This window comes from Cicer arietinum, chromosome 4, assembly GCF_000331145.2.
Source record: "Cicer arietinum cultivar CDC Frontier isolate Library 1 chromosome 4, Cicar.CDCFrontier_v2.0, whole genome shotgun sequence".
NCBI classification, from domain to species: domain Eukaryota; kingdom Viridiplantae; phylum Streptophyta; class Magnoliopsida; order Fabales; family Fabaceae; genus Cicer; species Cicer arietinum.
In genome coordinates, this window is record NC_021163.2 from 48,221,440 (window position 1) to 48,243,595 (window position 22,156).

The following is a 22,156-nucleotide window of genomic DNA, read 5'->3' on the forward strand; positions in this document are numbered from 1 at the left end:
CCCTACATTTAGCGTGTTGGCTTCACCGTGAGGCTTATAAGAACATAAAACAAGAGAGAAATTTTCACTAAAAAGTAAAAAAAATTTAAAGATCATATCTAAACAACTATTCACTTTGCTCAAAAAATGACTAATCAAAATAAATGCAGGAAAAATATAGCAATGTTGTATGGTCACAACCACAAATCTAAATTATTTAGAAACACAAAAATGGAAAAATGTAAAGAGAATTTCCAAGAATTCATAACTTCACAGTTATTAGCTCTAGCAAAAAGCAAACTATCATCTGCAAACATCAAGTGAGATATTTGGGGTTCTCCTTGAACCACTTTTATACCATGGATAGTATTTTGGCAAACCTTGTTATGAATTAAACCCAATAAGACATCAACACAAATAAAAAAAGGTAGAGATAGAATGGGTCATCTTGTTTGAGAGTTGGCCAACATTTTTGTGACAATCTTCATGATTATGTTGCATAAGCTAATGGGTCTATAGTTCTTCGAGTTTGATGGATTTTTTCACTTCGGAGTGAGAACTAGGAAAGTTTTGTTGATTTTTTTCGGACAATACATCATCATTAAGATGCTCAACACTAGAAAAGTGACTTCCTTACACACAATCTTCCAATACTTTTGGAAGAAAATGGCAGGGAGGCCATCAGATCTCAACACTTTTAGATGATGCATTTGGTAGATAGCTTCAAGGACCTCCTTTCCTGAGCACTCCTAGTCCCACGAACCACTTTGTTCCTCTGTTAATTTATCTCTAACCACATTCCAAGTTTCTTCTACATTTTAGTGACAAGAAGTTGCAAACAACTCACCAAAATATTTTACCAGAACCTTCTCCACTTGTTCCTTACCTCTTCACCATCCCTTATTCACATCTTTCATTTTCTTGAATTCATTCACTTTGTTTCTTTGGGAGGCTATCAAATGGATCCTTTTTTGTATTTTTGTCCCCTTTTCAATTAGAGAGCTCTACTTCTTTGTCTTCACATGGTCTCTTCAACCTTCAATAGTTCTTCATGATTCTTTTCAAGCTTATTGTGCCTTCTTATATCTTCTTGAGATTCAAACCACATGCTCTTATCTTTGAGTAGCTTATCAATCTTCATTGTTTTTTTCTCAATGTTCCCAATTGTATACTCCTAAAACTATTTACCTATGACTTTGATGTTGCCAAGTTTGAGATGCACAGTCCAAGTTGAGGCTTACCAAGATTTCCTTACAATGTCTTCACATTTATCTTCTTTTGTCCAACATCTCAGCTTCATTCTTCCATCAGTATGGCGAGCTTGGGCATTATGATATGATCTAAGCCTAGGAAGATGAGTTACTAGAATTGGAGAAAACATGTTGGTAAGCTCTTCATTATCCATGGAACTATTAAGCCTATGTTGATATTATCATTGCATTCTCTTCCATTGATCCAGGTGAAAGAGTACCCCTCAAAACTCAACTCATTCATGCCACAGGTATCGACGATCTACTAGCCCAAGATAATTGGCTTGAGCTCCTCACATATCCACCAAGTTTCTCTTGGGAAGACAAGATACTATTTAAGTTCCCACAATATACCTACATCATAGGTGCTTGAGAGGACAAGAGCTTGAATGAGTTGACATGTCTTTTTTCTTATTGTGATCTTGAGGGTGGTAGTAGGTACAAGAAAAACACCGAGGCATGCCAATTTCATCATCCAAACTAAGTTCCATTAATATGGTTTTAAGAGTAGGAGGATATAGTAAAAGAATCTTGATCCCTCCCATTACCTTTACATTCAATACATAATTCTGCTTTGGTGTGTTGGTGTTAGCGTAAGCACTAGAGCCAATCTATTTTATATATATTACTATTTGTATCTCCAAGCTTGGATCATTGTTTGTTTGAACACTCTAATGTTGAAAGAGTTGTAGTCCAAAGTTACCAACCAAAGTTTGAAAAAAGACTTCTTCTTCACAGACTTCCTCCTCCCCTGCAATTACTCCTTCTTCCTCTTCATTCGCTAGGTCTCCTTGTTGGAAACCAAGAGCGTTCTTGGTTTTTAGATTGAAAACGGAGAACGTTCTCCGTATTTAGTTTTGTGTAATTCAAGTTAGTTTGATTATATCTAATCAACTAACTAACTAACCACTTAGTTAGTTAGTTAGTTAGTTAAGAAGAAGTTAGTTAGAAACAATGTAACAGAGGCTATATATAAATAGCATACTCATCTCAATAAACAACAAGACACGTTATTCAATTCATTTATTCCTTCTTTCTGAGTTTTATTTTCATTTGCAAATAAAACGCCAACAAGTGGTATCCAGAGAAAGGTTTCGATCCCAGTGAAAAACACGAATGAGGTGTGAGGATAAACACGAGTGAAGTGTGAGGATCAAACACGAGTGTAGTGAGGATGAATTCAAGTGCAAACAATGGAAATTTTCCAGCCCACATGCCACATTTTGATGGAAAAGATTGAGATAGACGGAGAGTGCAGATTCGAGCATTGTTTGGATTTCAAGAAGTGTTGGAAATCATAGAGAAATGTTTTGAAGATCTGGGAGCTAATCCAACAGAGGAACAGAGATCAAGATTCAAAGAAAACAAGAAGAAAGATTGCAAGGCCATCTGCATTCTTCATCAATGCCTTGACACGACCAACTTTGACAAAATTTCTTATGCAAGAAGTGCAAAAGAAGCGTGCGACATTTTGGAGAAGTGTTATTTTGGTGGAACCAAGGTCAAGAAAGTGAAATTGCAGGTCTTACAGAAAGAGTTCGAATTGTTGCAAATGGAGGAACAAAAGAATGTTTCAGATTTTATTTCAAGATTGAGGAGCATCACAAATTAGATGGCTAGTTGTGGTGAGAAGTTGACTAAACAGAAATTGTGTGAAAAGATCTTGAGATCATTGCATCCCAGGTTCGATTATGTTGTGTGTGCGATTGAAGAATCTAAAGACATTTCCGCATTGAGTCTTGAAGAGTTGTAGGGACCTCTAGAAGCAAGAGAGTTGAGAATGGATGAAAGAAGTAGGTGTAATTTTGGGAATCAGGCATTGGTAGCATATGCCAACAAGAGAGGAGACCAGAAAAAGAAATTGAGGAAGAATAAATTCAAGCAACCTTAAGATAAGTTTGAATCTTCATCAAAAGGAGGAAATTCAAGTGGAAAATCAAAAGGAGAATCAAGAAACTTTGACAAGAAGAAGGTGCAATGTTACAACTGTGAGAAGTTTGGACATTTTGCAGATGAATGTTGGGCTGGCAAAGGAGGGAAACAAAAGAAGAAGGAAGAAGATGAAGCATGTGCTGCTCAAGAATGTTCTTCATCAAACACATATACAGTCTTGTTGTTTGCTACCACAATAGAGAACGTTATCCGTGTTCAGCCACAGATGGAGAACGTTCTTCATTTTCAGACACAATTTTGTTAATGGCTACCACAAATGAAGAACAATCTCCATCCCAGGTATGGTTTCTTGATACTGGTTGTTCCACTCACATGACAAATGATAAAGAATGGCTGGTAGATATTGATAAATCAAGAAAGAGTAAAATAAGGTTTGTTGATGATAGAACCTTGGAAGCTGAGGGAGCTGGCAACATGGTGATTAATAGAAGAAATGGGAAGACAATAATGATTGAGAATGTACTGTATGTGCTAGGAATAAAGAGCAATTTGTTGAGCATTGGGCAACTGATTCAAAAGGGGTTTCAGGTGATCATGAAGAACGATGCCTTAGAAATGTATGATGGGCAGAAGAAGATGATACTCAAGGCTCCTCTTTCAAAGAACATAACCTTCATCATCAACATACAAGCTGCTGATATTCAATGTTCGAACGCAACAAGTTCAATTGATGAAAACTGGTTGTGGCATTCAAGATTTGATCATCTTAACTTCAGAAGCTTACAGCAGCTATGAGTCAAGAAGATAATGAGTGGAATTCCTATGATTGATGTCCTTAAGAAGGTGTGTGAAGTATGTATGGCAGATAAACAACCAAGAAATTCCTTTCAATCACAAGTGCAAGGGAGATCAGAGAACGTTCTTGGAGTGATTCATAGTGACATATTTGGACCATTTGAAGTGTCATCATTAGGAGGTAATAAGTATTTCATAAATTTTGTTGATGAATTTAGTAGAATGTTGTGGATTTATTTGATTAAAACCACAGATGAAACATTAGAGACATTCAAAAACTTCAAGATTAAAATGGAGAAACAAAGTGAAGAATCCATCAAGGTGTTAAGGACAAATGGAGGAGGAGAATATACTTCACATGAATTCAAGGATTTTTGTGTCAAGAGTGGATTTGAACATGAGGTAATAGCTCCCTACACACCTCAACATAATGGCCTAGCTGAAAGGAGAAATAGAACCATTCTAGACATGACTAGAAGCATGCTAAAGGACTGCCATATAAGTTCTGGGGAGAAGCTGCATCAACTGCTGCCTATATTATGAATAAATATCCAACAAAGAAAAAGGAGAAGGTACCAGAAGAGATCTGAAGTGGAAGAAAGCCAACAGTGGGGCATTTAAGAATATTTGGTGCTCTATGTTTTAAACATGTACCAGACCAGAAGAGAAGAAAGTTGCATGACAAAAGTGAAGCAATGATCTTGGTAGGATATCATCCAACAGGTGCCTACAAATTGTATGATCCTATCAAAGGCAAGGTGGTGGTCAATAAGGATGTCAAGATTGTTGAAGATGAGAGTTGGAACTGGAAACAGAAGCAAATTGCCAGTAGCCAACACTGGAACTAGGAGCAAGCAACCAGCAACACAAACCAACCATCACACATTTCTTTGCAAGTACAGAGTGAGCAACATACTCATGGAAATATAGATGAAGAGAGAGTTGAATCAAGCAGATCTCAAAGAACAAGAAAGCCACAAACTCATTTACAAGAATTTGAAGTGTACAATGACAATGTAGTTGACATCAGTGAATATTTAGTACATTTTGCTTTATTTGCTGATGCAGAACCTTTAAATATTGAAGAGGCATTGAAGAAATGACCCTGGAAGAAAGCAATGGTGGAAGAGATTAAGGCAATTGAGAAGAATCAAACATGGTACTTGACATATTTTCCTCCAAAACAGAAGCATATTGGAGTAAAATGGGTCTACAAGTTGAAGCTGAATCCAGATGGAACAATTCCTAAGTACAAAGCTAGATTGGTTGCCAAGGGATTCCTACAAAGAATAGGCATAGACTATTCTGAAGTGTTTTCTCCAGTTGCCAAAATTGAGACAATCAGGCTTGTGATAGCACTGGCATGTGCTAGGGGCTGGCTGATATGCCAAATTAATGTGAAATCTACATTTCTGAATGGATGACTGGAAGAAGAGGTGTATGTCTCTCAACCACAAGGTTTTGTGATTAAGGGAAAGGAGGATAAAGTACTCAGATTGAGGAAAGCTCTATATGGTTTGAAGCAAGCACCAAGAGCTTGGAACAAAAGAATTGATTCATTTCTAATTGGCATTGGATTCATTAAATGCATAATGGAGTATGGAGCTTATGTGAAGCATTATACACTCAATGGAGAATCTGCAATGATCTTGTTGTGCCTATATGTTGATGACTGGCAGCAGCAAAAATGCAATTATAGAATTCAAAGAAATCATGAAGGATGCGTTCGAAATGACAGACTTGGGCAAATTGAGCTACTTTCTGGACATGGAGTTTGCTGAAATTGAAGAAGATTTGTTGATGCATCAGAAAAAGTATGCTAGAGAAATCCTAAGAAGGTTCAATATGGCTGATTGCAACCCTGCAACTATTCCAATGGAGATCAATGCAAAACTGGAAATAGAAATTAAAAAGGAGCTAGCTAATTCAACCTTATTCAAACAAGCTGTTGGTTCCTTAAGATACTTGTGCAATACAAGGCCTGACATCTGCTATATTTTGTGAGTGGTAAGCAGATTCATGGAGAGACCCAAGCTCTCTATTGGCTGGCAGTGAAAAGAATCATGAGATATGTCCAAGGCACAATTGGGCATGGCATTATGTTTGCAACATATTTTAAACATGAAAATGAAGACTTAGTGAGATATTTAGATTGGTGTGGAGACAAGAATGACAGAAGGAGCACTTCATGATATGTGTTCAAATTCATGAAATCACCAATAACATGGAGCTGAAAGAAGCAGCCTGTGATAGCATTATCATCATGTGAAGCTGAGTACATTGCTGGCAGCTATGCAGCCTGCCAAGCATTGTGGTTGGAATCATTAATAACAAAACTAAAGATTGAAATTTGCAGGCCAATTCCTTTGCTAATTGATAATATTTCAGCAATAAATCTGGCAAAGAACCGTGTGTCTCATGGAAGAAGCAAACACATTGAGACAAGGTTTCACTTCTCAAGAGATAAAGTTGGAAGAAGCAATTTGAAGCTCATTTATTGTCAAACTGAAGTTCAGCTGACTGATATATTGACCAAGGCCTTAAGAACAAGTAGATTTGAAGAGCTAAGAAGATTGCTAAATATAAAATCACTTAGAAACTTGAATTAAAGAAAAGTGTTGAAAACCAAGAACATTTTTAGTTTTGTGACTGAAAACAGAGAACGTTCTCCGTATTCAGTTTTGTGTAATTCAAGTTAGTTTGATTATATGTAATCAACTAACTAACTAACCACTTAGTTAGTTAGTTAATTAAGAAAAAGTTAGTTAGAAACAATGTAATAGAGACTACGTATAAATAACATATTCATCTCAATAAACAACAACAAACATTATTCAATTCGTTCATTCCTTCTTTCTAAGTTTTATTTTCATTTACAAGTAAAACGCCAACATTCCTTCCATCCAACGTTCGATCGCCACCCTTACCAACTGTAACTAGCTACCCAACAATAGATCAAAGACAAAGACGATCCAAAACTAGGATTTGTCACCAGACAGACGAGAGAGAAGAGATCTAGGAAATTGGGTAAAAAAAGACCAAATCGATCTGAGAATAAAGAGACCAAAGAAAACCTATAGTACTAAGCCATCACTAAACCTAGCAGAGCCAGAGTTAAGGGATTTTTTCACTTAGGTTGGAAGATGTGAAATCTATATAGTTGCTTGAACCTTAATTTTTATTTTTTATTTTTTATAGACAAACTATTAGTGTTTAGTAATTAGTTAGGAGGAAAATGTATTAGCGTCATAGATCAAACATGAATCTCCTTCGTGAAACTCCTTCATTGTCTCAACCTTTATGAATAGTTACATTTATTATTACCTTTTAAATTTGTGATTATATTATCATTTGTACTAGGATCTAGGATTTCAACTATATTAAGAATATGAATTGGCTTTTGCACTGAAAGTATAAACAAACATTAACTTTCATTTACCAAAAACGAAAAATGCTAGACCTTTTTTATCTTAGTCAAACTTAGGATTATAACAACTAAATTTTCTATATTGAAGGATTAAAAAAAACCACGGAAAAACCATGTAATAAAAAAAAACACAAATTACAAATGTAAATAAATATTAAAAAAACACCATGTAACAAACAAAAAGAAAAACAAAAGAACACAAATTACAAATGTAAATAAATATAATAAAAACACCATGTAACAAACAAAAAGAAAAGAACACAAACAAATATAATATTCTTACCGATACAACTTGAGTAGTAAATGCTTCAGAGATGGAGATGCTCTGTCAATGCATGCCATATTCTGATAAAACTATATATCTTCTTTCTCTTCTCAAATTGTGTGAATACACATTTTATTGTTTGTTGTGAACTATATATACAAAATCTGAAACTATCTCAACTGTTTTATGATAATGAACTTTTTGAGTGGAATGTAAGTTCGGTGTTGTAAATTTGTAATCATGTTTGGTAACCTTTGAAGCAAATCCACATAGCCACTCAATATTTGTGTGTCACTTTCACTTCTATTCGACTCCTTCATATATTAATGAAATATTCATCTTTTGTCATTCATGAATAAATTATATATTAATTAACAACATGATATTAATTGTACCTTCATTTCATGTCTAAAAACTTTGTACTTCTTTGTGCCTATTGTCTGTGGTTCAAAGACTCAATTCTAAATTATTTGACAGTTTAAGGACCAAAAATTAGCTGTTTAATTCAGGATCCTAATTATAAATTATTAATAAGTTTAGGGACTCACTTAATATTTAAAACAAATTAGATTTTAAAAATTCTAAATATATAACTAAAAATAATAAGTTTAAGGTCTCGCGATATTATTTTACTTTTATCTTTTAACCATAATCCATCTCTTTTATGTATATTTAAAAATATATATCTTTCATTCAGCGAGTTACTTTCATTACGCGGGATACGTTAGATGTAAAAAGAAAAATTATTATATAGTCACAAAATTTTAGACAATATATTAAATATATTTACAAATATATATATTTAAATAATTAAATATTATATATTTTTATGTGTATATTTAAACCTTATGAGTATTAAATATTTTTCGGTGTCAGAACTCAATAGAGAAAATCTATGTGGTGTGTTAAATATTGGTACAGAAATTTATCATTTATTAATATTGCAATAAGAATGTTGTGTCCATGTTCAGTGGATTGCCTTTTAGGTCAGTGCTCAAGGGTACCTCTCTGTGCACAACGTTTGAACCCCACACTTTTTGTGGTGAAAATGACTATTTGTTGCAAACTGGTGGTGATAACACCACACCATTCCTTTGTTGCTATTAGACGCTTAGTTTTATAATAAGAGAAAGTCTTGTATAATCAGAAGCATTTAGACACCAATTTAGTAAAAATAGAAATAATTTTTTTAAAATAATATGTATCTTTAAAATAGATAAATGATATATATATTTTTATAATTGTGTGTGTCTAAATGATTTAATGATTTTCTTAATATATATATATATATATATATATATATATATATATATCCTTAAAGTCAATAAAATAAACGATGATAAAAATATGTTTTTTGAGTATGTGAATCGGATATGGACCACAAAACTCTTTTTTAAGAGATTTAGTTTTGCTGCATTTCCAATAGTGAATGAGAGTTCTACAAAAGAGTTTGATATACGGAAGAGATTGATACAAGGTGACCTTTTATCTTCGTTTTTGTTTCTAATAGCTGTTGAAGGTTTGAACGCTTTATTTAGTGTTTTTGTGGATGCCAATTGGTTCAAAGGTTTTGAGGTGGGCTCAAATGAGTTTCATATCTCTCTTTTACAATTTGCAAATGATACACTGATCATAGGATAAAAGTGTTGTAATAATAGTAGAGCAATCAAGACTAATTTGTTGTGATTTGAGCTTCAATCTAGCCTAAAGGTTAATTTTCATAAAAGTGTGTTGGCATGTGTTAATGTTAACAGTTCCCGACTTCAAATTGCAACAGAGATACTTAATTGTAAGATGAGTTGTGTTCCATTCAAATATTTGGGTTGCTATCCCCGACATAAGGTGTTTTGGAAGCCTGTTATTGAGAAGATCGGAAATAGGTTGGCTGGGTGGAAATCTAGAACTTTGTCGTTAGGTGACCGTTTAGTACTTCTCAAAGTTGTCTTGTCTACATTACCAGTTTATTTTGTTTCCTTTTTCAAGGCTCCTTCAGGTATCATTTCTCAACTTTCAATTGAAGAAATGAGGAAATGAGTAAGGTTCAATTGGTCAATTGGGAGAAAGTATGTTTGCCTTTAGAGAAGGGTGGATTAGGAGTTTGAGATTTGAAAGTTTTTAATAAAGTGATTAAATTACATCTGCGGTCCCTTAACTTAATTTCAGTTAACGTTTAAGTCATTTATCTTTTTTTTTTTCCCGATTTAGTCCATTATTTTAAATTTAAGTGACAATTTAATATTTTAAAATGTCAACAATGTTATCCTTTTTTTTTTACAAAAATTCAAAAAAAAATCATCAAAATTTTCAAACAAAACTCATAAAATTAATAATCATCTTTAATATAATGCAAATTTCATCAAATGCATAACTCAAATATCCAAATAAACTCATACTTTTATCTCCAACAACATTAAATAAAGAATGAAAATGAGTTTATTTAAAGATTTAAGTTAAGAATTTGATTAAATTTGTATTTTATTGAAGATAATAATGAATTTTATGGGTTTTGTTTGAAAATTTTGATGATTTTTTTTTGGATTTTTGTAAAAAGAAGGACAACATTGTTGACATTTTAAAACATAAAATATCAAATTGTCACTTAAAATTAAAATAAAGGACTAACTCGGGAAAAAAAAAAGATAAAGGACTAAAACGTTAACTAAAATCAAGTTAAGGGAGCGCGTATGCAATTTAGTCTAATAAAACTCTATTGGATAATGACATTGGAGGTTAAAAACAGAATTAGAGGGCCTCTAGGTTAAAGTGTTGACCAATAAATATGTAGTAGAAGTTGGAGGATTTAGGGGGGATAGTTCGAGAAGGTCTGTGTGGTGGAATGATATTTTTGTGGGAAGAGTTGATATTGAAGATGAATGGTTTGATAGAAAATTGTTTAAAATTATTGGGAATGAGAGTAATACTTTGTTTTGGGAGGATCCATGGCTGGTTGATGGGGTTTTGTGTGAGAAATTTAGTAGGTTATTTCATTTGTTTTTGCAACAAGAGAAAAGTGTAAAGGTTATGTTAGAGATGTTGCGACTGGAGGGTGTTCAAGGGTGGAGATGACAAAGATAGTTGTTTGTGTAGGAGGGGGAATTACTGGAGCAATGTAAGATTTTATTGGCTAACGTTCATTTGGAGGTTAATGTAGCAGATAAGTGGTCGTGGAATAAGGAGGATTGTATTCGATAAATGAGATGTATTTTGTGTTTCAGGAGGAGTTTGTCGCAGTTGTCACCGCACCTCCATTTCAAGACCTAGTGTGGTATCCTTTTGTCCAATCAAAAGTATCATTATTTGTGTGGAGATTTTTTTAAAATAGGTTACCTACAAAGGATAATTTGTTATGCCGAGGAATAATTTCTTTGGAAGATCAACAATGTGCATCAGGTTGCAGAGAAGTTGAAATAGTCTGTCATTTGTTCTTTGTGTGCCCTCTTTTTGGATCTATGTGGTATGGTATGTTGAAGTGGTTTGGACTATCAGGTGTGTTTCATATGGATGCAATCAATCACGCTAACCAATTTAATGGTATGTTTTTATGCGGTCGTGTAATGCATCAAATAATTAATTTAGTTTGGTTTGTAGTGACGTGGGCGATTTGGAAATCAAAAAATGAGGCGATTTTTTGTTCGTATGTTTTAAATGCAAATCTTATTAGTGAGCAGGTTAAACTTTTAACATGGAGGTAGATCAAATTGCACGTAAAAGGAATTCTGTTATGGGTGTAATCAATGGTGCTCTCAACCATTGAAATGCTTGGCATCACTTGTGATTAATTATTTTGCTTCTTGTTGAGTAGTTTAGTTTTGTGTTTCAGATTTATTTTAGTCATATGATAGAAATATTATAAATTTTACTTTTGTTTTTGTTCTAATTAGTTCTTGTGCTTATAATGTTCTTTAATATATTTATCTTTGGCTTGTTCGAAAAAATTTAAATAAAAAATCTCAAAATAAGTTGGAAGAGACATTTACTATTCTATATAAATTTAATTAAATGATTGTCCTCCATCTTCCATCTCATATTCATTCAAAATAACTTTATACCGCAATCTTGTCTCTTTTCTACCCTTAACATGCAAAACCACTTTTCCAATAAAACTAAATTAAAAGCTATCAAATTACGCAACCTAAGCCTTTTTTTTTCTTTAGATAAATAAACCATCTCCCACTTAACACAATCAATGTTCTAAGTTTCGTCACTCTCTCCTGAAAGAAAATATTCATGTAAACATTCAATTTTTTAGATAAAATAAATTTTTTTATACAAAAGGGAACAGACAAAGAGAAACATCTAAGGCATGACTATGGGGAAACATGATCCCCTTAAGTTTTTCTCAAGAAGTAAACTAATACTACTAGGAGTAACTTCTACCAAAATAGGAGAGTAGCCCACATCATGTCCTCTAAGGGTCAGAACATCAACACAAGAGTTTTCCTTTTAAAAATATGATTAACTTGAATCGTCCGACTTAGGCGATGGATAAGAGAAAAAATCTCATTAAGGAGATGTTGAAGATGGAATATGGAATATGAATGTTTTTCCATTTTGAATCATGGTAACAACCTCCAAATAATAAGTTTTAAGGATGACATGAGTGAGGTGCATCGTTATCTCCTTTTGGATACCTAAATGAGCCCCATAAAGTTCCACTAGAAGAGCATTTCCCTCTTCAAGATTATAAAGAAACCCCTTTAGGAATTGGCCTTGTTGATTTCAGATAGACATCCAAGAGTTGGTTCATTGCAAATATAAGAGTCATTCATGTTTATTTTTCCAATTCCATGGGTGGCCTTCGTACAACGAGTATTTTCCTTTTCAATATGATAAGCCAAATTCATTGATATCAGGGGTAAGTGAGTACCAAGTTTAGTTTCTCTAGAAAAAACTAATTTGTTGTGATTTTTCTAGAGAGCCTAACAACCACCCCAAAGAAATTAGGCCAATTAGTGTTACTTGCTCCAATGTTGTTTGTAGTGATATTCCATTTCATCCAATCTTGCAAGTTGAGGCTAAAGAACTTTGCGCAGTGATCTTCTGAGATGAATTGGTTCTAGAATTGCTGAGTATGTTCACAATCTCGAAGCATGTGCATAATGATTTTAGGTTGGGACTGTCACCTAGGGCCTTTTGTCATGTGACAATGAGCTCTCACTTAATTTGTAAGAAAGAAACGACGTGATATCTTCCAAAGAAGAGTGTTAATCCAAGTTGGACCTTTCCAATGCCAAATCTGGTCAAACAAAGAATTCATATTAGTAGTATCATTGTCCAAACCACAGATAAAATAGTATGATTCTTTAAGATTAAAATTCTCATCATTAGATAGGCTCTAATTAGGCATGTATTTGTAGCGAGTAGTAGGAGCTTTTAACTTAATAATCAAATTATAAATATAATTTGGAAAACGACTAAAGATCATATTCCAATTTCATTCATTTATTATTAGTGTGATTTGAAATATAATACTTAGCTTATCTAGGAGGTTTCAATGCTACAATATGATCCTCTAAAGTTCCACAATTAGAGATTCAAGAACCCTTATAGAATCGGGTTCTAGACCCATCATTTGATGACCCATCTGGTTTGAAATTTAACCTGCTCCCATGCTATATAAATGGCTCTCCAGATATTGGAAGAGTTATTACGAGCATTGATCGAAGACGTTTGCAGAGAGCCATAATTATATTTGGTTCTCATCACCTGAACCTAGAGTTTGTCTTGTTCAGCCACCATTTGCTAGGCTAATTTGAACATGTATGCTTGATTCAACATACAAAGGTTTTTGAACTTGAAAGGTTTTTGAACTTGAAAGGTTTTTGAACTTGAGGCCACCGTCTTCCTTTGGGTGATAAACTTTTTCTCAAGAAACCAAATTACATTTTAGGTGTTGGTTGTTATACCCCAAATAAAATCCCTACAAATTTTCTTGGTTGCGTCACACACTAATGCTAGAATCAATGATGTTTGCATGACATATCCTAGAATGCAACACAAAGAGGATTGGTCTAAGGTTATCTATCCTGCAAAAGACAATTGATTTGTTTTCCACATAGTTAATTTCTTTCTCATTTTTATCTAAAATAAAAAATTAGAAGAATTTCGAGATATCCTTTGGTGCAACATAGGAGCTCATATGTAAACCCCAAGATCTTGAGTTTGATCGATGCCATGACTTTGACTAAGATTGGTTGTTATGATTTCGCTTATATTGTTAGAGAAAAACAACTTAGACTTATTCAGGGTAATTTTTTTGCTAGAATATTGCATAATTCTTCCATAACCTCTTTTATAAGATGTACTTGTTCCCAATTGGCTTTAGCAACCATGATTAAATCATCCACAAAGCATACATGGGAAAGTTTAGGTCCTCCTGTTCTACCAAAAGATAAATGTTTCCAGATGCCAATATTAACTCTATCTTTGATTTTATGGCATAAACATTCTAAATCAAGAATAAACAAATAAGGGGAGACGAGATCTCCATGTCTGAGTCCTCTAGAAGAGTTGAATGGGTTTGTTTGATCTCTATTCCATTTGATACTTAAGGAAATTGAAAATATACAAATGTGAATCAATTTTCAAGTTTGAAATGAGATATTTAACTAAACAAGAGTTTTAATGTTGAAACTCCATTTTAGCGATCATATGCATTTTCCAAATCTAGCTTCAAAATCATGAATCCCTTCCTCCCACGCACCTTGTTTAGGAAATCAATAGCCTCTTGCAAGACAAGAATGTTATCATAAGTAAATCTGTTAGGGATAAAACTATTTTAAATATTAAAAGCAACATAGAGAATAATTCACTTGAATCGTGGAGCCACCACTTTCATCACGATATTGTAGATGACATTACACAAAGATATAGGCCTCAATTGATTAACTATGGTAAAATCATTACACTTGGAGACAAGGGTGATGAGAATGTGATTAACATCTTTTATTTTATTAGGCTTTGTAAAACATTATGAGACAAACTTCGTAATAAAATTTTCAACTATATCCAATTGACTCTTAAATTCATTCATTCTCCGAATTTTGAATAGTCATGATCTTGTTAAACCGACGTCTTATAAGAATAAATGGGTGAAAGTACTAAATATTATTATCACCAAGATTGTTGTAACCAATAGTTTTTATCTTGTTGAACAATTTGACAATAATCCTCCCACAAATCATTATTCATTAGGACCATTTTGAATAGTTCTATTGATCCTTTTTTAAGCTTCTAAAAATAGATTTTTCCTCTTGAAGATATTTTAAGAGACATGTTTGTACCACATTATTAAAAGAAGCATAAAAAAAGTTTTTTTTCTCTTAGAAAAAGTCCATTTAATAGTAACATTAAAGTAAGCATAAATTCTTTAAAAGTTGTTTAGCAATTTGTTTTCTTTTTCTAATATGTTGCGTGTGGTGAATTATCCTTTATATTACTATTATTATTCATAAAAAAAAATCTGATGGGTTGTCACTTTTAATATCTAATTTTTCCCCTCATTTTCTCGAGAAAAAAAAAATCCTTCTTTTTGACACTGAGATTCTCATCTAACGATTTCTCCTTAATTAATTCTTTTCTTTTTCCTCAATTTTTCCTTTCATTAAATTGTTTTCCATTTCCACTGTCTCTGCGTGACTTGATAGCTCCGTCGTAACGCGTTGACCTCTCTTTCTTGGGCTGTGTTCCTCCAATCCAAAGTTTTGATCTTTCCTCAGATTCTAAAGTTGGAACATGATTTTTAGTCAACTGGGGTTCTTCCAAATCTTTAGATTCCTCTAGATTGTTACCAAAGTTTTTATTTTTGGTTTTTCTTATTTTTCTTTGTTTTTATGTGTTTGTGGTTCTTGATGGATAATAATACGGATACAAAGGATGCTAAAAATGATATGAATGATGAGAAAGTTGAAGATCATGCTAATGGTGAAGATGATAGTGATTCTAATTCTTTGTTGCCACCTAGGAGAGGTGGAATGTCAAGGAACTGTGATAAGACAAGAAGGAAAGTGCAATGGAATGATAAGAATGGTAATAAGCTTGCTGAGGTTTTGGAATATGAACCAAGGTAACTATTTTTTCTTCTTCTTTTTTTAATTGTTGTTTAATGTATTTTTGGTGTATTGAAATAATCTGAATTGTTTTGTTTTCCTGTTATAGTAACTTGTTTATAGTTTTATTAATTTAAATGTTCATTTGGTTACATCTTGAACATTTATTATGTAATAATTTGACTTTTTTTTGTTTCCTAATTTAGAGTATGTGTTGTAGTGAGTGTTTGCTAGATTTATGTTGTAAAGTAATGATGACATGACTTGTATGTAAATCTAGACCTAGTTCTGTATATGGAATTGTTATGGTTAATTGATAAGTTTTGATCAAATAAGCAACTTTTCTGGGATATGTTGAAATCTTTGGAAACATTGATGTCTATCGTTTTCGTGTTCATTATATCTGAATTAAAATCTCAGTCAGAAGTTAGCTATAGTTAGATCATTAAAATGTAGTTATGATGAGCATTTGTTTATTTATTTATTGAATTAAATGTGTTTTATTTTAATAATATCAGGACCATAATAATATGATTTAGTTTTCAAGTGTCTGTCTGAAATACCAAGTTGAAGTAGAAATAAAGGAATCGATAGAGCTGGTGTCATCATTCTGTATTATGTTAATATTTACGTATGAAGTGCTAACACAGACAGAAACTCTAGACACGATATTGACACTGACACGTAAACACCGACTAATAATTTAAGAAATGAAAGTAATTGAATGTAACTATATGTGTCTTTGTTGTATCAGTGTCTAACACCGATAAGCTTTAGATACTTGACACACTTTCAACCTAAAGTGATGGTGCTACAAGATGTTTAAATAACATTTGTACTTTGATATAAATATTTTTAGATAAGCTTTGTACTTTGATAATTTGTATATTGTGTATTTATGTGTCTTTAGAAGTTCTCTGTAGTCTATCCTGTAGTCTTAATTTAGACAGTTTTGGTCCTTCTTTTCACTGTTTTCTCATTCGACATTTCGATTTTTCCATCACTGCTGAAAATTCCCAACATACCAAATGGGAACTTGGAACTTTTTTTTGTTTTACTTTCTTTCATTCTTCTTCAGTTATCTTTGAGAATAATATACTTTTTGTTTTTCCATTATTGATCTAACTTCTCTGTTAGTTGCTACTGTGTGAAACGGGTTCGCATCATGTTTGTATAGATTTGTAGAAGATAAATTTTTTATTTTTATTTTTTTGGGAAAATTGCTTCTGGCTGTGTTATTTTTCTGTTTTCAGTTGAAAATGATTGTATACATAAGGGTTTTGAATTAATGACTTTACCTTGCAATTGTCTCTCTATAGCTATTGGTGGCAGGCCTTTATAACTTGTCAATTGTTATTCCTTGGAATTTATATCAAGTCTTTGTTTGATCTAGTAAACATAAAATTATCTTGCTATTGTGAAGTTTTCTTAGGCTTTAAGGTAGAAATAGAATAGTCTAATTATAGTGGTATCTTTGTGGTAATATGCAAGGTGCTACTTTTTGTAGGGTTCTCTTTTACATTTATCCTATAGAAGTGGAGGGTACTTCAGGTTTTTCATTTTTTATGTGTTACCCTTATTTTTTTTATAGGCCAAGGTTAGTGGTTAATTTGTTAGAGAGAGTCGCAATTTGTTAGCGACAGAGATCGAACCTTTGACCTGCTGCTCAATACTCCTTCAGCATACCCTTATTTGCTCACTACTCTTCTTAAATTAATGATATTTTGTTTTCTTAAAAGTTGCTTATGTCATGATGGTGTTAAAAAATGTGAACACTTGTTTGCTTCTTAGAATCTTTGGCAAATTGAAAAACAAGTTTAAAAGAATATTAAGTTGTAGTTGAAGTTAGAAAAGATTCATCTGTTAAAATATTGTAATGACCTGTAAAATACTTGCCTAACTTTAACACCTGCAACTCAACTGATATATATATATGATCCACAAAGTAATATACACCCATTCGTTGGACAGCCAATTCATCAATTTGCGCAATTTACAATCTTTGATAATTTGCAATGCTTTTAATTGTACAACATGGAAAATGTTGTTGTAAATTGTTGGAAGTAAATTAGGTTAACATGTTTTGATTACTTGAAAATCCTTTCTTATTTGTGATGGCTCTTGAGCATATAGCATATGTTTTAGAGTTTAATTTTGATATAGAATCCATGTAAAAAATTTACACTGTCAACAAATTACAAACTATCATACATGTGATTTTGGAAGTAGTTATAGTTAAAGTCATCCATTTTTAATGATTTGACAGTTATGATTAACTATTGTGAAACTAATCAATTTAGAATAAAAGAGTTTGTATTGAAATTACACAAATAACGTTTTTGTATCTACGCAATCATTATCTTCGGTTTCCTTTCGGTTTCAGTTTTATTTTCTGTTGTAATTGAAAGTGAAAAGCAGAATAGAGTGAAATAATTGATTTAAGATGTATGGCTTTTTGTGCAAGGTAAGAATGAATGACATGTTAATACCGAGGGAGAATAAATAACTAAACAACAATTGACTTTTGAGAGATAAATTAGACTCATTATATCTTCTACTTTTTCTTGATCTACACAAATCATGTAATTAGATGTATAACTTACACAAATCTTAATAAGGCTGCTCCTATGCTGGCGTGGTTAAAGATGTGTTGAAGCATACCGATACCGTATAAAATCTATTTCAGAAGACACATGAAGAGAAAAACATAACTTTTTTGTTCTGTTTGGGATACAAGTTTGAAGTATTTGTAATCTATGTACCACCGACTCTTCGGATTCAAGACATGTACACATTTGATTATATTCAATTACTTTCTTTTTATTGAAGTATTACTGGTTTCTACATGTCAGTGTCAGCGTCGTATCTGGTGTCTGTTTCGGTGCTTCATAATTTGCAATATAACTTCACTGTAGCAAAATGTAATTGAGTATATATAACAATCAATCCTATATACAACATTTATTAAGATAATATCATATAATTTTCTCACTATTGCTCTCCAAATTGTGTCTGCAGTGATGTAAGTGACTCAGAAGACGACGAAGATTCAGATTCTTGTATCTGTTCAATAATGTAGAAATCATCTTCATAGCTGTCTCAAACTCTCTGCTGGAGTATGCGGGGTCCCAGTTGTGGCCTGTCAACCCTGAATTTGATCAAATTATACAAAACATGTTAAGATTTTTGTTCCGAGGTGGGACCACGTAGTCCAATAACCAAGAAAAGCAGCTTCTCATGTCTACCAATACGCCGATTCAGTCCGTCTTACTGAGTTTCGAGACAATATCTTAGACGAACTTTGGGATGAATTCTCGGATTTCAATCAAAACACGCGTTACTTCTAGCAATATGATTTGGACAGTGATGATAGCTTTCATGCTCAGCCACAATCTACTGATGCTGTAAAAGTTGTTGACTCAACTGCTTAGATCATTATTTCCTTCTGTTTTCTTTTTTCCATAATTTATGGAACAAATTTTCACTTGATCACTTTTACCTTTTATGTGAATCTACTCTTCATATTTGATTTGTACAGTTATACTTCATTCTAGGAAAGAGCTTCTTCTATGTGTTTACCTTGACAATATCTTTGTATTAAATATGAATTTTATCAATCCAACATTTAATAGAAAAGTTATCACGAGGTACATTTTGTCTATAAAATTTGGTAAAACTGGAAATTTAATTGATGTCATCAGATTATTTTATTTCACTTTTTTAATTTTGGTTTGATTTCATTTTCTTAAGTAGATATCTACTCCTTTAATCAGAAGAAAAAAAAACTATTTACAACGAAAACATACTCCCTCCATCTTATTTTAATGGTCTGATTTGAGTTGTGTGTAATTATTACAAAAATATTTAGTTATGCTATTTTCAATGATAAAATGAGTTTCATTTATTAAAATACTCTTATTAATTGCAATTAGTTGAGAAGTTTGATGAGTTGAGACACAATGAATAAGGGTATATTAGTGGAATAAAGTAATTAATATTGTATTAGTATGGTAAAATAACAAATAATTTGAGACAGAAACAAAAAATTACAAATGAAATGAATGGAGTGAGAATTAGAGAAGTAATCCTAACTGTCTCATACCAACTTGATGAAGGAATAAACAACAGGAGAATAACATATTTGATGCTTGTGTTCCGCTCTATAATTGGTGCCTACTGTCAACAGATAGTATTGATAGTATTATCATGTGATTCCTCACATACTAAAACTTTGCTTGTCAAGTCCATGGAATTAATATTTGTAAATATTTTCAACCAGTTTAAAAGACTATTTTCAATTTCAAATTGTAGTGTTAGTGGCTTTTATTTTTCTCTGGGGAAGCATTCTCCTTCATGTGCTTGCAGCTTTCTTAATGTAACTTTTGCTTTGATTGCTGCTTTTCACTAAGTCAGGCACTTTACAAGAATGCATGCACTTCCCTCTGTCTTGTCCCCTTAAATTTGACATCAGCTCTGCATCATTTGTGAGAACTGATTCTTTTTGTTAGAGACAAATCCAAAAATCATTCGTACGGAGAGTAAAAAAAATATAATTATATATGATAATATCGAATACTGAACTCACTTTTAATTTATCTATTTTAATTAAAGAGATAACTCTAGAATAAGCATGGAGTTTTTAATTTACTCGTGTAGAAGCTGTTGGAGACAACAATTTAGCGGTTGTGATTGATGGGTAGTATTTGAATGTAGATTTAAGTCTTTTCTTTAAAGACATGATTTATTGAGATGTGGACCATAATCAATGGTGAATTTTGTTAGTAAATTTTGAGGATATTTCAAAAGTTTTAAATAAATTATATTTTATATTTTAAGTGAGAAATATTAAAATATATTACTACGCGTGTGTGAATCTTTCTCCATTTCCCTTTGATTTTGCAGGTTTGTTTTATGTGAACCAGGAAAAAACCACTCACATGATTTTTGCTCTAGTAAGTTGCGAATTTCCTATATAAATAGATGACTTCACCCAGTTCACAACTTGCACCAGAACTCCGAGATTTTTTCGAGTTTTCTATCTTATCCTTTTTCTGTTTTGTCTCTTCTTTCCTTTTTGTGCCTTTAATGAAATATTTTCCTGTCAGATATGGAGTGGTATTGATATCATACTTCTGAGCGACTGTAATAGTTATATTGAGAGTGTAATTCTAGAACGGTTTTTCTAAAGTTCAGTAGAATACTGATACAATTTTTAATTGAGATGTTTGATCCTCGAGACGTTGTGTTTGATAGTCTAGTTGCAAATTTTAGGCAGTTATGCAAAACATCTTAAAGAGAGTGATCTAGTCCGCGACTCAACCCCATAATTTCTTTGGTGGCTGAATCTTATTTTTGAAAACCATTTTTTGAAATTCAAAATACAATAATTTTAAGACATTTTTTTTCTGACATGTTTACCGAAGAGATTATTGGTTCAGGTTCTACAACTTCTGATTTCAACAAACCGTTTCAGTTTGAGGGATGTCACTTCAAATGTTGACAATAAAATATGTTATTTTTCTAAACTGCAAAAAAGGTTGTTGTCGTTTTGAAGAATGTCATTCTAGTAGTTCCTGAAACAACTAAACAAGAGAAAAATGATAAGAAAGCTAAAGAATTATAACTATGGAATGATAAAGATTATCTATGCAAGAATTATATTCTTAACGGATTATCGGATGACCTATATGATTATTACAATGTTCATCCCTCTGCTAAAGATGTTTTGGATGCTCTTAAGAAGAAACATGACACCAAGGAAACTGGAGCTAAAAAGTATGTCATGAGCTACTATCTCGAGTATCATATAATCAATGACAAATTCGTGGAGGCTAAATCCCATGAAATTCAGAAGATAACTCATGAAATGATATCTAATGGTTTGACTTTATATGAATAATTTCAAAATGTTGTTATTATTGATAAATTGCCACCATCTTGGAAGGATTTCGAATATTCTTTTATTATATATCAAAAGAATTTTACTAGAAAGTCTAACCCGCCTCCGAATTGAGGAAAAATCCTAGAAGCATGTCCAAAAATGGAGATGTCGATTTGCAGTTCACCTCTAGAAATACTTTGATTCTAAAGGACGTGTTCACTAGAGCTGTCAATTTGACAAGCCCCCTAATTATTGGCCCCAGCCCACATTTTGAAGGGGCCAAAAAAATTAATAATTTAAAGGCTTTTGTACCAGGCACCCCCCCAATTTGACCTGCCACCCCCCCAGTATTTTTTAAAGACTAAAATACCCCTTTGTAAAGCAGTATAATATTATTTTAAAAATTACCATTCAGATTTCACACCCCACCACTTTCGAAAATTTAGAAAAAAAATGTTGGATTCGAAAGTTTAAAATTTTCGAAATGAATTTTAGTAAGTTACTCGAAACTTTTGCTATTTTAAAACCTTCGAAATGCAGTTTATTTCAAAAAAGACAAATTTTCGAAACTTTGGATAAATGCCAAATTTTCGAAATAGACAGTATTCGAATATTTGC

General features: G+C 32.5%; 2 protein-coding genes across 3 annotated transcripts in view; one reads left to right on the forward strand and one right to left on the reverse strand.

Moving 5' to 3' along the window:
- LOC101488522 (actin-related protein 2/3 complex subunit 2B) overlaps positions 1-7,803 on the reverse strand; it is a 16,424-nt gene extending 8,621 nt beyond the window's left edge. Inside the window, exon 1 of one of the 2 annotated variants that reach the window (XM_073367514.1) lies at positions 7,628-7,803. In XM_073367514.1, the coding sequence (XP_073223615.1) occupies positions 7,628-7,686 (59 nt within the window). In that variant the 5' untranslated portion in view covers positions 7,687-7,803. The remainder of the gene's footprint in view (positions 1-7,627) is intronic. The other variant, XM_004497766.4, reaches the window with a different exon arrangement.
- Positions 7,804-15,118: 7,315 nt separating this feature from the next.
- LOC101489085 (uncharacterized) lies at positions 15,119-19,244 on the forward strand. Its single transcript, XM_004497767.4, has 2 exons — positions 15,119-15,674; positions 18,676-19,244. The coding sequence occupies exons 1-2, from the start codon at positions 15,442-15,444 to the stop codon at positions 18,734-18,736; spliced, it is 294 nt and encodes a 97-aa protein (XP_004497824.1). The 5' UTR covers positions 15,119-15,441; the 3' UTR covers positions 18,737-19,244.
- Positions 19,245-22,156: the final 2,912 nt, after the last annotated feature.

Coding starts and splice junctions, on each gene's coding strand:
- LOC101489085 (XM_004497767.4), top strand. CDS start 15,442: ATGTGTTTGTGGTTCTTGATGGATAATAATACGGATACAAAGGATGCT. Junction 15,675..18,675: donor GTTTTGGAATATGAACCAAG/GTAACTATTTTT, acceptor TTGTGTCTGCAG/TGATGTAAGTGACTCAGAAG.